The 12,497-nt window shown below is 44.2% G+C and overlaps 1 protein-coding gene across 6 annotated transcripts in view; it reads left to right on the top strand.

Annotated features, from left to right (window-relative positions):
- Positions 1-12,497, top strand: part of pde10a (phosphodiesterase 10A) — a 97,573-nt gene that overhangs the window by 43,532 nt on the left and 41,544 nt on the right. For 5 of the 6 annotated variants that reach the window (XM_034292187.1, XM_034292186.1, XM_034292188.1 and 2 more), the window contains one exon: positions 5,451-5,585. The exons of the other annotated variant lie outside the window; for it this stretch is intronic. In XM_034292187.1, coding sequence (XP_034148078.1) covers positions 5,451-5,585 — 135 coding nt within the window. The remainder of the gene's footprint in view (positions 1-5,450; positions 5,586-12,497) is intronic. 6 annotated transcript variants of the gene reach the window in all.

Below are 12,497 nucleotides of genomic sequence, written 5' to 3'. Positions count from 1 at the left end.
ATGGGCTAGACAGATTTTGTTTGTTTTTTGTTCATTAATTTTAAATAATTTATTCCTATTAAGCTTCCTTTCAAGGATATTTTTTATTCACCGGAACTTGAACGCATCGGTAGGTTTGTTTGATTTAATGCAGACTGTAACATAACTGTGTTAATCTATATATTAAGTGTAGTTTTGTTTGGAAAGTATAGTTTTCAGGGATTTTATGTAAGAAATAGCTGGCTAGATGGTCTAATACATTTTGTATAGTTATGGCCAGAAAACATTGACTCACAAACGTTACCTAATGTAAGGCAATCTCTACTTATCTCTGCACTAATTCATGGGAGTCAATGCGTGTTTTTTGATGACGTTTATAGTTCATTTGCAATTTTAATTAATGGAATAACTTGTAACAATAATTTGAAATAAATCACTTATAATAATATACTAACGACTTGACAGGCCTATGCAAGATTCTGTGCTGCTATGGCATTTCTGAATCTGAATTTCTCGAGTAAAAGTATATCTAGCCGATTTGCTTATACTAAAACATTATTGAGGTTGTTAACCACATTTTTAAATAAAACGTAGAATTTATTTCATAACATATTACAGTTTACATTCATTTTTTTTAATTTAGTACCTCTCTTTTTGGCAAAAGTGGGTGGGTCAAATATTCGAAGACAAAAGCTGAGGAATTATCGATAGTGAAAATATTTGTCATGCTCATCCCTTGTCTCTGGCTGGGAGCCAGGTGTGTTCAGGGGCGTTGGACTGGGGGGAAAAGGGGTACTATGTATATAGGGCCCTAATGTGTAGAGGGGCCCTCAAAAATGTTTGAATCTTGAATAAAGTGGGGAGGGGCCCTCAGAGACCGCCTATGTACAGGGCCCAGAATTTTGTGCTACATCCATGGGTGTGTTACCACTGGTCAGTGGCTCCGCTACGATGTTTACCTTGAACTAAGTTGAGTCTATAGTGGAGCGAGTGACTAAAGTCATTTTCCGTGGTTTTCTTAGAGTTTGAGTGTCAGGCATGTGTTCAAAGAGGCCTAAAATGATTAGAATGCACCCGAAGGATTGTGATTGTGTCGGGCCGACTACAGATAGATGGTTGTTGTGCTGCGGGTGTCCATGGCGATGTGGCATGTGATCTGGCCTGCTGCTCATTTGGACGCCATTATTGGAAATTAAAGATCACTGCCAGATTGTATGAAAAACAACCACGCACACATATTGTACTGTACGAACAGTCCCCGGGGCTTGGATACAGGGTTGTAGGGGTTGGGTTAGACAAGCAGAGCTAATGGTGTTTGCTCGCGCGCGCGTGCGTGTGTTTGTGCATGTGCGCTTTTGTGTGTGTGTGTGTGTGTGTGTGTGTGTGTGCGCGCCCGCGGGTGTAATAGTGCGTCGTTCTGTCTGAAGCAACGCACAGCGCTGCCTGGCAGGACACACACACAACGCTTGTTTGCTGTGACACGGGGGAGAATCAAACCCACTATTATCTTATCATGCGTTTCATCTGAGGATCTTATCGCTTCAGAAAACGGGGAGGTGGGAAACATTGCAGTGTGTGTGTGCGTACGATCAGACGTTGTTATACTCGTGCAGTCATAAACTAAATAAACAACACACACACACATATGAGACGGTGTGTTTCTGAGGTGCTGAGCTGTAAGTCACTTTTAGTGGGCTGCAGTGTGTCCAGTAGAAACACGTCTTCAGGGCCTCTATCTGTTTTGCTTTGCTATTTTTCTCCCGCCCTCCAACCTAACCCTCGCGCACTCAGTCCCAGAGTAACGCCGTTCCCTCCCCTCTCACCCTCGCGCACTCCGTCGCCGTTCCCTCCCCTCTCACCCTCCCACCACTCTCACCCCTATCCCCACACCCTCCCATCCCTTCCTTCTCTTTGATTTTTGAAGCCCTGCACTTTGTCCATGTGCGTCAGCGCTGGCTAACGCATCTCGTGAGGTGTGTGTGTGCGTGTGTGTGTCTCATGAGGCATTCCGCTCCTGAAGAACTGGGTCTCATGTCTGGACAGCGTCAGTCCGCAGGCAGAACCCCATTCTCTTCTCTCTTTTTATTTACCTTCATTCTCTTAGTCGGTCTATCTGTCTAATGCACTACGATGACCAGTCTGTCAATCTATAGGTCGGGGGCGGGCCAAGGAAGGCCCGGCAATTCCATCCAGTAGGTAATGGATTTTGAAGGGATGTAAAACATAACTCATCAGCCCGTTCTTAGACATCTGAATCTGAATATTATAATTTTTTAAGACATTATAAGGGACCTACTGTATAAATGTTTAAATGTTTGCCCTTTTCTGGCCATCAAATAATTTATGATTAACAAATTACAAAAACAGTCTGGCCCTTCATTTGATTTCCAAATCCTGATGTTGCTCCTGTGTCAAAAAGTTTGCCCTCCCCTGCTATAGGTGATTCTCTTAGTTTCAGTAATATTCTTAAGTAGAGTTTAGGAGATTCGATTACTTTGTGTTCTGGTGATTTTCTACCTCGGATGTAAGTAATTTTCTAACTTGAAATGTTGGCGATTACAGTAGTTTAGTTTAGTAGGAGTATAACAAGTGTAAAGGGCTGATGTATTCTTGTTTAAGAGTATGTGCATATTGGTTGCCAGTTTGGTTCCGTTTCCCATCTGGTTTGGTTTTACTGGTTGAGGTTAATTTCCCCCTCCCTAAACCTTCCACTGAAAGTGTGTGCACGGTCATCGTTTGTGCATGGATTGCGTAGATTTGTTTTGTTTTGTGTGTTGTGGTTGTGTTTTGACTGGACAGGGGTTGTATTTTGTGGGGGGTTGTGTTTTGACTGTGGGTGGTGTTTTGAGGGGGGGGGTTGTGTTTTGACTGCAGGGGTTGTGTTTTGAATGGAGGGTGTTGTGTTTTGACTGGGGGTGGTGTTTTGATGGGGGGGGGGGGTTGTGTTTTGACTGGGGGTGGTGTTTTGATGGGGGGGGGGGTTGTGTTTTGACTGGGGTGGTGTTTTGATGGGGGGGGGTTGTATTTTGACTGCAGGGGTTGTGTTTTGAATGGAGGGGGTTGTGTTTTGACTGGGGGGTGGGGTTTGGCGGTTAATTCACATTATTTATTTTCGAGCTTTCTTTGGTTTCACTTAAGTTTGTGCACTGTGATTGGCCAGAGATTTGCATCCCTCCCTTTCTACCGGGGTACTGTTACCACCCCCCCACCCCCCTTTCTTCGAGGCGTATACCAGCCCACCATATTTGACTGCATGAGACAAATGGTTCAATGCACCATGCAACCAAGGTGTACTTCATCGTGATTTATTTTTTTACCCCCCCTACACACAGACACGTGCGCACACACACACACACACACACACACACTATCCATTTATAAACTATAGACCTCTCTAGTGTCTTGTGATTTCTCTCTCTCTGTCCTTATGAAGTGTGTGCTTTTGTGTTTAGTCTGTAGTTTCCTGTGTGTGTGTGTGAGTGTGTGTGTGTGTGTGTGTGTGTTAGGGCAGCGGAACACATGCTTTCCAGCTGTGTGTGTGATTCATATATATAGGCAGTGAATACAGATGTTTGTGTGTGTGTGTGGGAGAATACAGACAGTGTGTGTTTTGCTTTGATTCGTTCATTTGTTTTGGGAGCACAGTGTTTAGACCAAAACCTACAGATGATTAACATTGCAAAGCCTCGTTCCGTTGTTCCGAGAGAACGAGGCAAGTACAACTTTGTTAGAACCTTGGTTGCTTCAATTTTACAGTGAAAATATCTTGCTTCCAGCCCAACTGGGTCACATGATCTGACCCATATTACCGGTACAAAGTTGTAGTCACTCACATCAGCCCAATATAGCTGGTACTGTATCCAGTCCTACCTGTCCTGTGCTATTTTAACTTACTTTATTAAATTGATTGATACAGTGGGGAAAGATGAAGGAATGTTTTCTGCTGAAAAAGTAATGGGATGGATTTGAAACATGCTGCAGCAGTACATGTGGACCAGTATGCTGGACCACAGTCCAGGTCAACACTTCGCTAAGCACTGGCTGTGTCCTAATGGACTTCAAGATGGTCAGAGTAGATGCCCTGTTCAAGAAAACCACACTTTACCCCTTGGAAAGAAGTGTCTTTGAAAGTCGGCCACCAGCTCAAGCTTGACCTTGACAAGACTGAGCTGCCCTTCTTTCACAGGAAGGCCTGTCCGCTTTAGGTCATGCCCATCATGGTTGATAACTACAGTGTCCTCCTCCCAGAGCGTTAAGGACCTTGGCATGACTTTCAAAGAAGATTTGCAGAGCAGTCTCTACAAATCTTCGGAAAACCTCACCTTTTCATAGAGTACTTAATAATGAAAATAGTTCAACTGCCCCTACCTCTGTCTGTTGTCTTTTGTTAACTTTTAATTTTTTACATTTATTATTTGTATGGTGTTCTTTCTAGCACTGACCTTTACCAATAATTACTGTGTGATTGTTTCACCCTAGCTCTTTTAAAAATCGCTCTGGATAAGATAATCTACTATATGACTTCAGTGTAAATGTATGAAATCAACAAGCACTTTTCTTCACCCCCAAAATCAACAGGCTTGTTTATTTGCAGCTTAAATCTGGGCCGATTCTTAAATCTGGGAAGATTCCTGGGATTATACCTAAACTCACTTTAAGTGGCATTAGATGTAGTTTCAACAACGATTATTTTAAAATCCCTTAATTTGCTCTGTATACAAAACAGGAGGTGTCAAACTCATTCAGAAAACTAGATGTGCAATCAATAGTCTCGCTCCCTACAAAATGACGGTCACTGGAACCCCCCCCCCCCCCCCCCAAAAAAGTCTGTTCCCACGCCATAATGTACATTAACAGCAACTCCACCTCAGTGATATCCTGGAAATGGCCCTTCTGACCCCACATCACAGCTGCACTTAACAGGCCTCTGAACAGCCTAATTGCCTATCAAGAAACAATCCAGGGTCCTCCCTCTTCCTGTCCTCCTCTTCATCTCCAACCTATTCTCCTTCCTGTCCAAGGAGACGTGGCAGCCCTACGGGCCGTTGACTCGGGTGGCACCGGCCGCAGGGGGCCAAGCTGGCTGGAATGACGTCATGATTTCAGCCGGTTTTGCCTGCTGGGACACAGCGCATGTCTGAACATGGAGCTGTAAGCTGGTGGTGTAACACCAGAACAAATCAGAAATTCAGATTCATCCAACTTACCTTCTGTGCCAAGTGGATAGATGAATAAAAAAATACAAGGGATGAGGAAGTGAAACATAATAAATGAAGGAATTTGTAAAATAGACTGTATAATGAATAAATGTAATGAACAAATTATGAATTAAATCATGAATGAATGAGTATATAAGGGACAGAGTGAATGAATGAATGAAATGTGACAAATGAAACAAGCAAGCAAACGACACATGTATGTAATGAATGAAAGAAGGAGCTGACCTCCAGGCGTGTGCTGTGTCTGCGCAGGTCTGACAGATGACAGGGTGAAGACCTACCTGTCTCTGCATCCACAGACGCTTGATGAGTTTGTGTTGGAGAGCGTCAGTCCGGAGACGCTGGACAGATGGCATAAAAGCAAGAGCAACGACAGCCAGCCTGCAGGTAACACCAACACACACACACACACCAACAAGAATCCTTTATGATTGACCTACATAAAGCCTTTTAAGATTAGAGCAGCAGGCTTGCAGGGAAAAACTGCTCCTGTCAAACGCTTACAGTCACCTTCGCTCACCGGCCTAGCAGCCTGTCATATCCGCGAACATTAATGCCTCAGTGGGTTAACATTGGTTTAGCATCGGGTTAGCATTGGGATAGCATCAGGTTAGCATTGGGTTCACATTGGGATAGCACCGGGATAGCATTGGGATAACATCGGGTTAGCATCGGGTTAGCATCGGGTTAGCATCGGGTTAGCATCGGGATAGCATCAGGATAGCATTTGGTTAGCATTGGAAAGCATCAGTGATTCTCAATGAATACAGAAGCTGTGTTTTTGCAATCATTTGAGGCTGCCTTTTCACACTTAAATGTCTACATTTCAGTAATATTGCAGACACTTTTATCCAGATTTACTTGCAGTTTTTATCCATCGGTAAGTGTTCTTCAGGTAGCTAGCTGACACAGCAACACACGACAATCCTAGTGTGTTAATATTAGATACATGTTGTGCAGAAAATCAATAAATAAACCTTCCGTTAACTGGAGTGTGTAAACCTCTTCCTCATTTCTAGCGCCCTAGCTGAATGATACACAGAGTGAGAGGGAGTTAGGAAAGGAGAGAGAGCGGAGTGGGGAAAGAGATGGAGTAAGGGAGGGTGAGAGGGGAGCGAAAGAGGAGAAAGGAGGGAGAGAGGGAAGGTAGGGAGTGAGTGCCTCAGAGAGAAGGAGAAGAGAAGAGGGAGAGGAGGAGAGGGAGAGGAGGAGAGGAGAGAGGGTCTCTATGGGTCATTAGACGTGATTGGAACGAGCCAAGTTGAGTCTGCACACACACACACACACACACAAAAACGTGTGCACACTCAGAGCACAGCCGGCTCCACAGACCGAACACATCCATCAATGGCCCACAGGCCTGGCTGGCACTGCGCCCAGCTTCTCTACTGACGTCAGAGACAACCTCCTGGGACTGGGCCGGGGGGGCAGGGTGTGTGTGTACATGCGTTTGTGTGTGGATAGGGTTAGTCCACAGTTTGTGTGTGAATAAGGCTAGTCCAGGGTGTGTGTGTGTGTGTGTGTGAATAAGGCTAGTCCAGGGTGTGTGTGTGTGTGTGAATAAGGCTAGTCCAGGGTGTCTGTGTGTGAATAAGGCTAGTCCAGGGTGTGTGTGTGAATAAGGCTAGTCCAGGGTGTGTGTGTGTGTGTGTGTGTATAAGGCTAGTCCAGGGTGTGTGTGTGTGTGTGAATAATTCTAGTCCAGGGTGTGTGTGTGTGTGTGTGTGTGAATAAGGCTAGTCCTGGGTGTCTGTGTGTGTGTGTGTGTGTGTGTGTGTAGGAGAGCTGCAGGAGGGGACATTTGTCGCATTTAGGAACAGTTTTCCATGAGGGCAGGATAGATAGTAGATGTAGTGTAGTGTGTGTGTGTTTGTGTGTGTGTGTGTGTGTGTATACGTTTGTGTGTGTGTGTATACTTGTGTGTGTGTGTGTATACTTGTGTGTGTGTGTGTGTGTATACGTGTGTGTGTTTGTGTGTATACTTGTGTGTGTGTGTGTGTGTGTGTGTGTATACTTGTGTGTGTGTGTATACGTGTGTGTGTTTGTGCTGGGTAGACTAGGCTTCCCAAACTCCTTCCTCTGTCCAAACACTCAGTCACGCCCATTGACTTGAGTCTGTTCTCCTCATACAGTCTGAATCCAAACACCTGAGGGACTGACATTAAAAATAACCAACCTAATGGGTTGGGGCGGAGTCAGAACATCTGGATGAAGCAGCATTTAGAACAGCTGTCACTGGCTTTTAAACTCTGATTGGTGGGGAAGTATCCAATCACTGATTCCGGGCCACACGTATATAACTGCAGTAGAAAGAGTTTCAGGCCGAGCTGTACTTTTTATTTTTAATCTCTGCTACGTTGAGATGTAATTGCGAGTTTACCTTTTGAACTCGGTGTATCCTCAGAGTAAGGCCAAACAATGCGTCCAACAGTATGTAGGGACTAGGGTGCCATCTGGAGTGCAATATGGATCAATGACAATGATGACTACTGTATTTTGATAGCACTGACAACTCACTTAGTTGTTAATGCTAAGTGAGTTCTTAATGCCACGTGGCTTTTTCCAACTTGATGCGTGGAACCGCCTGTGTGTCTGCTTGTGTTTGGAGAAGGGCCTTTACAGTGGGGTATTTGAGTCAGGGTCAAATACCAATGACTGACATGACCTGACTTTGTGTCAGTGTCAGACATCAACACGTACGGCCTCGTTGACGTTTGGGCAATGCTGAACATACGTCAGACGGAGTGACCTGCCCTGGACCAAGAGCAGTGCGATGTGAAGTGAATAGAATGCCATCTGAGGCGGAGAATTCATGTGTTTATATTACGGACATCAGATTCCAGGTTTGGACGCATTTCTTGGATGTTCTGAGGACTTGGCCTCCTCCCTTTGGATTAGTTCTGACATTTAATTGCTGATTTTGGACCGAAGCCTGCTTGAGTACTAATCACCGTTTAGCTAGTGAGACATACTAGGTTGGTCCGTGCTTTCATGGTGTATGGAAATGTGACTTTTAAAGGTTGGTCAGACACACACACACATACACACATACATGTAATACCAGTATTAGCCACCTACAGTACATGGTCGTGTTTGTTTGTGTCAAATTCTGTCCTACACCCCGTGGCCACTTTATTAGGGACACCTGCCTCGTTATCGTTGTATTTTATAACAGCCAGACAGCACTCATGCGGTTGCAACTCAGTGTATTAAGGTCACAAGGTTTAGTTGTTGTTCAGCCGAACATTAGAAGTCGTGGTTGACTTTGAGCTGACCAAACCTAGATATGCATCGATGCAGACCGCGTGCATCTTTGTATGGCCACAGTCAGCCCGTTTTCAAATGGATTCACCACAAACCACGCATTGTCTCAAGCTGCTTCCTCAAACCTGACAGTGTCTTGAGTTCACTCCAGTGGCCTGCACAGTCCCCAGATCTCAGAACAATAGATCACCTTTGAGATAAGTTGGAACAGGTTTGCAGCATGAATGTGTGGCCAATGAATCTGCAGAGAGGGCGAGACGCCTTCGAGCCAGAGAAATCCTTAAGCAAAGTTTCCAATGGTTTGTCGGATCCATGTCGCAGAGAGGCCAAAGTGGATCCCACCTGATACTAGATGGTGTACCTAATAAAGGGGGTCCCACCTGATTCTAGATGGTGTACCTAATAAAGGGGGTCCCATCTGATACTAGATGGTGTACCTAATAAAGGGGGTCCCACCGGATACTAGATGGTGTACCTAATAAAGGGGGTCCCACCTGATACTAGATGGTGTACCTAATAAAGGGGGTCCCACCTGATACTAGATGGTGTACCTAATAAAGGGGTCCTACCTGATACTAGATGGTGTACCTAATAAAGGGGTCCCACCTGATACTAGATGGTGTACCTAATAAAGGGGGTCCTACCTGATACTAGATGGTGTACCTAATAAAGGGGGTCCCACTTGATACTAGATGGTGTACCTAATAAAGAGGGTCCCACCTGATACTAGATGGTGTACCTAATAAAGGGGGTCCCACCTGATACTAGATGGTGTACCTAATAAAGGGGGTCCCACCTGATACTAGATGGTGTACTTAATAAAGGGGGTCTTATCTGATACTAGATGGTGTACTTAATAAAGGGGGTCCCACCTGATACTAGAAGGTGTACTTAATAAAGGGGGTCCCACCTGATACTAGATGGTGTACCTAATAAAGGGGGTCCCACCTGATACTAGATGGTGTACCTAATAAAGGGGGTCCCACCTGATACTCGATGGTGTACCTAATAAAGGGGTCCCACCTGATACTAGATGGTGTAATAAAGGGGTCCCATCTGATACTAGATGGTGTACTTAATAAAGGGGGTCCCACCTGATACTAGATGGTGTACTTAATAAAGGGGGTCCTACCTGATACTAGATGGTGTACTTAATAAAGGGGGTCCCACCTGATACTAGATGGTGTACTTAATAAAGGGGTCCCATCTGATACTAGATGGTTGTAATAAAGGGGGTCCCATCTGATACTAGATGGTTGTAATAAAGTGAACACTAAGCGTTTGTCTTACTGGGGGTTTGTGATATTCGTCATAAAGGCAATATTTCTTCTACTCCAGTTCCTTTCCTGTAGTGGTGAGGTCTTTGTCTCCCCTCCTCCCTCTACATCTCCCTTTTTCTTCCTTTATCTCTGTATCTCTCACTTCTTAATGTTCTCTCTTTCAGTCTCTCTCTCTCTCTCCCCCTGCCTCTCTACATCTAATATTTTTTTCTCTCTGTGCAGACATCAGCTGTTTTTCTGGATTACTCTGAAGCCAAAAAAAAACATCTGCAGAAGTACATGAGATATGCTAACTACCATCTCTGTCATAAGAATTCAGAAGGCTTTGTCTTAGCTTGGTCATGTGACCATCCTGGATTTTGAACCATTATTTGAATGTTTTTAAACAAACTGTTTACCATTTTACACCATCGTTGCAGATTGGTTTTCATTTTTGGTGGAGTTTTCTTTTAATTTAAAATCTTTTAAAACATGGAAACAATCTGGCTATGTATCATGATTGGACGATACACTGGGGCCTAGTCACTTGAAATGTTACTTAGAGGAAAATCGGTCATGTGAGAAGTATTGTCATGTCATTGTTATTTCATGTCATTGTTAGGTCATGTCATTGTTATTTCATGTCATTGTTATTTCATGTCATTGTCACGTGGAACTGAAAGGGAACATAGTGTTACGGATGTTCTCTGTAATATAAGAATGATTCACAGTACACATTCTCTCACACACATGCGTACACACACACACACACACACACACACACAGAGTCATGCAATGTTCTACGATGACTATATTCCATGGCTGGAGAGGAAAGTGACATAAAGAGTGTTTAAGCAGTTTTTTTCAATCTGTTACAGGTCTGGTCTGCAGGCAGTTTAGCCCCCAGACTCTTTTACTACGGAGCCATGCTGTTGTAATACGTGCAGAATGTGGTTTGGCATTGTCTTGCTAAAATAAAGCAAGGCCTTACCTGAAAAAGGCATTGTCTGGATGGCAGTATATGTTGCTCCAAAACCTGTATATATTGTTCAGCATTAATGGTGCCTTCACAGATGTGTAACTAACCCATGCCATGTGCATTAATGCACCCCCATACCATCAGGGATGTTGGCTTTTGAACTGTGAACTGAGAGCATGTCAGATGGTCACGGCCATCCAATATTGATTTTCAGCCTTGTCTCTTGATATTTATTTCTAATCCTAAATATTTTCATCTAATCCATTGAAGTGGAAAAATGTAGTAAAAGACCTATATCCTTCTTTCAAACCTTCATAGAGTGTAGTGAGATAGACAACAAAGTAGCAGTCCATGGTGGTAACATAGACAACGAAGTAGCAGTCCATGGTGGTAACATAGACAACGAAGTAGCAGTCCATGGTGGTAACATAGACAACGAAGTAGCAGTCCTTGTTGGTAACACAGACAACAAAGTAGCAGTCCATGGTGGTAACATAGACAACGAAGTAACAGTCCTTGTTGGTAACATAGACAACGAAGTAGCAGTCCATGGTGGTAACATAGACAACGAAGTAGCAGTCCATGGTGGGAACATAGACAACGAAGTAGCAGTCCATGGTGGTGAGAAAGACAAAGAATAGTGCTTATCCCAAAATATTGAACTAATGCTGTTATACACTCACCTAAAGGATTATTAGGAACACCATACTAATACAGTGTTTGACCCCCTTTCGCCTTCAGAACTGCCTTAATTTACGTGGCATTGATTCAACAAGTTGCTGAAAGCTTTCTGTAGAAATGTTGGCCCATATTGATAGGATAGCATCTTGCAGTTGATGGAGATTTGTGGGATGCACATCCAGGGCACGAAGCTCCCGTTCCACCACATCCCAAAGATGCTCTATTGGGTTGAGATCTGGTGACTGTGGGGGCCATTTCAGTACAGTGAACTCATTGTCATGTTCAAGAAACCAATTTGAAATGATTGGAGCTTTGTGACATGGTGCATTATCCTGCTGGAAGTAGCCATCAGAGGATGGGTACATGGTGGTCATAAAGGGATGAACATGGTCAGAAACAATGCTCAGGTAGGCTGTGGCATTTAAACAATGCCAAATTGGCACTAATGGGCCTAAAGTGTGCCAAGAAAACATCTCCCACACCATTACACCACCACCACCAGCCTGCACAGTGGTAACAAGGCATGATGGATCCATGTTCTCATTCTGTTCATGCCAAATTCTGACTCTACCATCTGAATGTCTCAACAGAAATCGAGACTCATCAGACCAGGCAACATTCTTCCAGTCTGTCCAATTTTGGTGAGCTTGTGCAAATTGTAGCCTCTTTTTCCTATTTGTAGTGGAGATGAGTGGTACCCGGTGGGGTCATCTGCTGTTGTAGCCCATCCGCCTCAAGGTTGTGCGTGTTGTTGCTTCACAAATGCTTTGCTGCATACCTCGGTTGTAATGAGTGGTTATTTCAGTCAAAGGTGCTCTTCTATCAGCTTGAATCAGTTGGCCCATTCTCCTCTGACCTCTAGCATCAACAAGGCATTTTCGCCCACAGGACTGCCGCATACTGGATGTTTTTCCCTTTTCACACCCTTCTTTGTAAACCCTAGAAATGGTTGTGCGTGAAAATCCCAGTAACTGAGCAGATTGTGAAATACTCAGACCGGCCGTCTGCCACCAACAACCATGCCACGCTCAAAATTGCTTAAATCACCTTTCTTTCCCATTCTGACATTCAGTTTGGAGTTCAGGAGATTGTCTTGACCAGGACCACCCCTAAATG

This window comes from Esox lucius, chromosome 5, assembly GCF_011004845.1.
Source record: "Esox lucius isolate fEsoLuc1 chromosome 5, fEsoLuc1.pri, whole genome shotgun sequence".
Classification (NCBI taxonomy): domain Eukaryota; kingdom Metazoa; phylum Chordata; class Actinopteri; order Esociformes; family Esocidae; genus Esox; species Esox lucius.
Note: the sequence above shows the minus strand (reverse complement) of the source record. Positions and strands in the feature narration are given on the sequence as shown.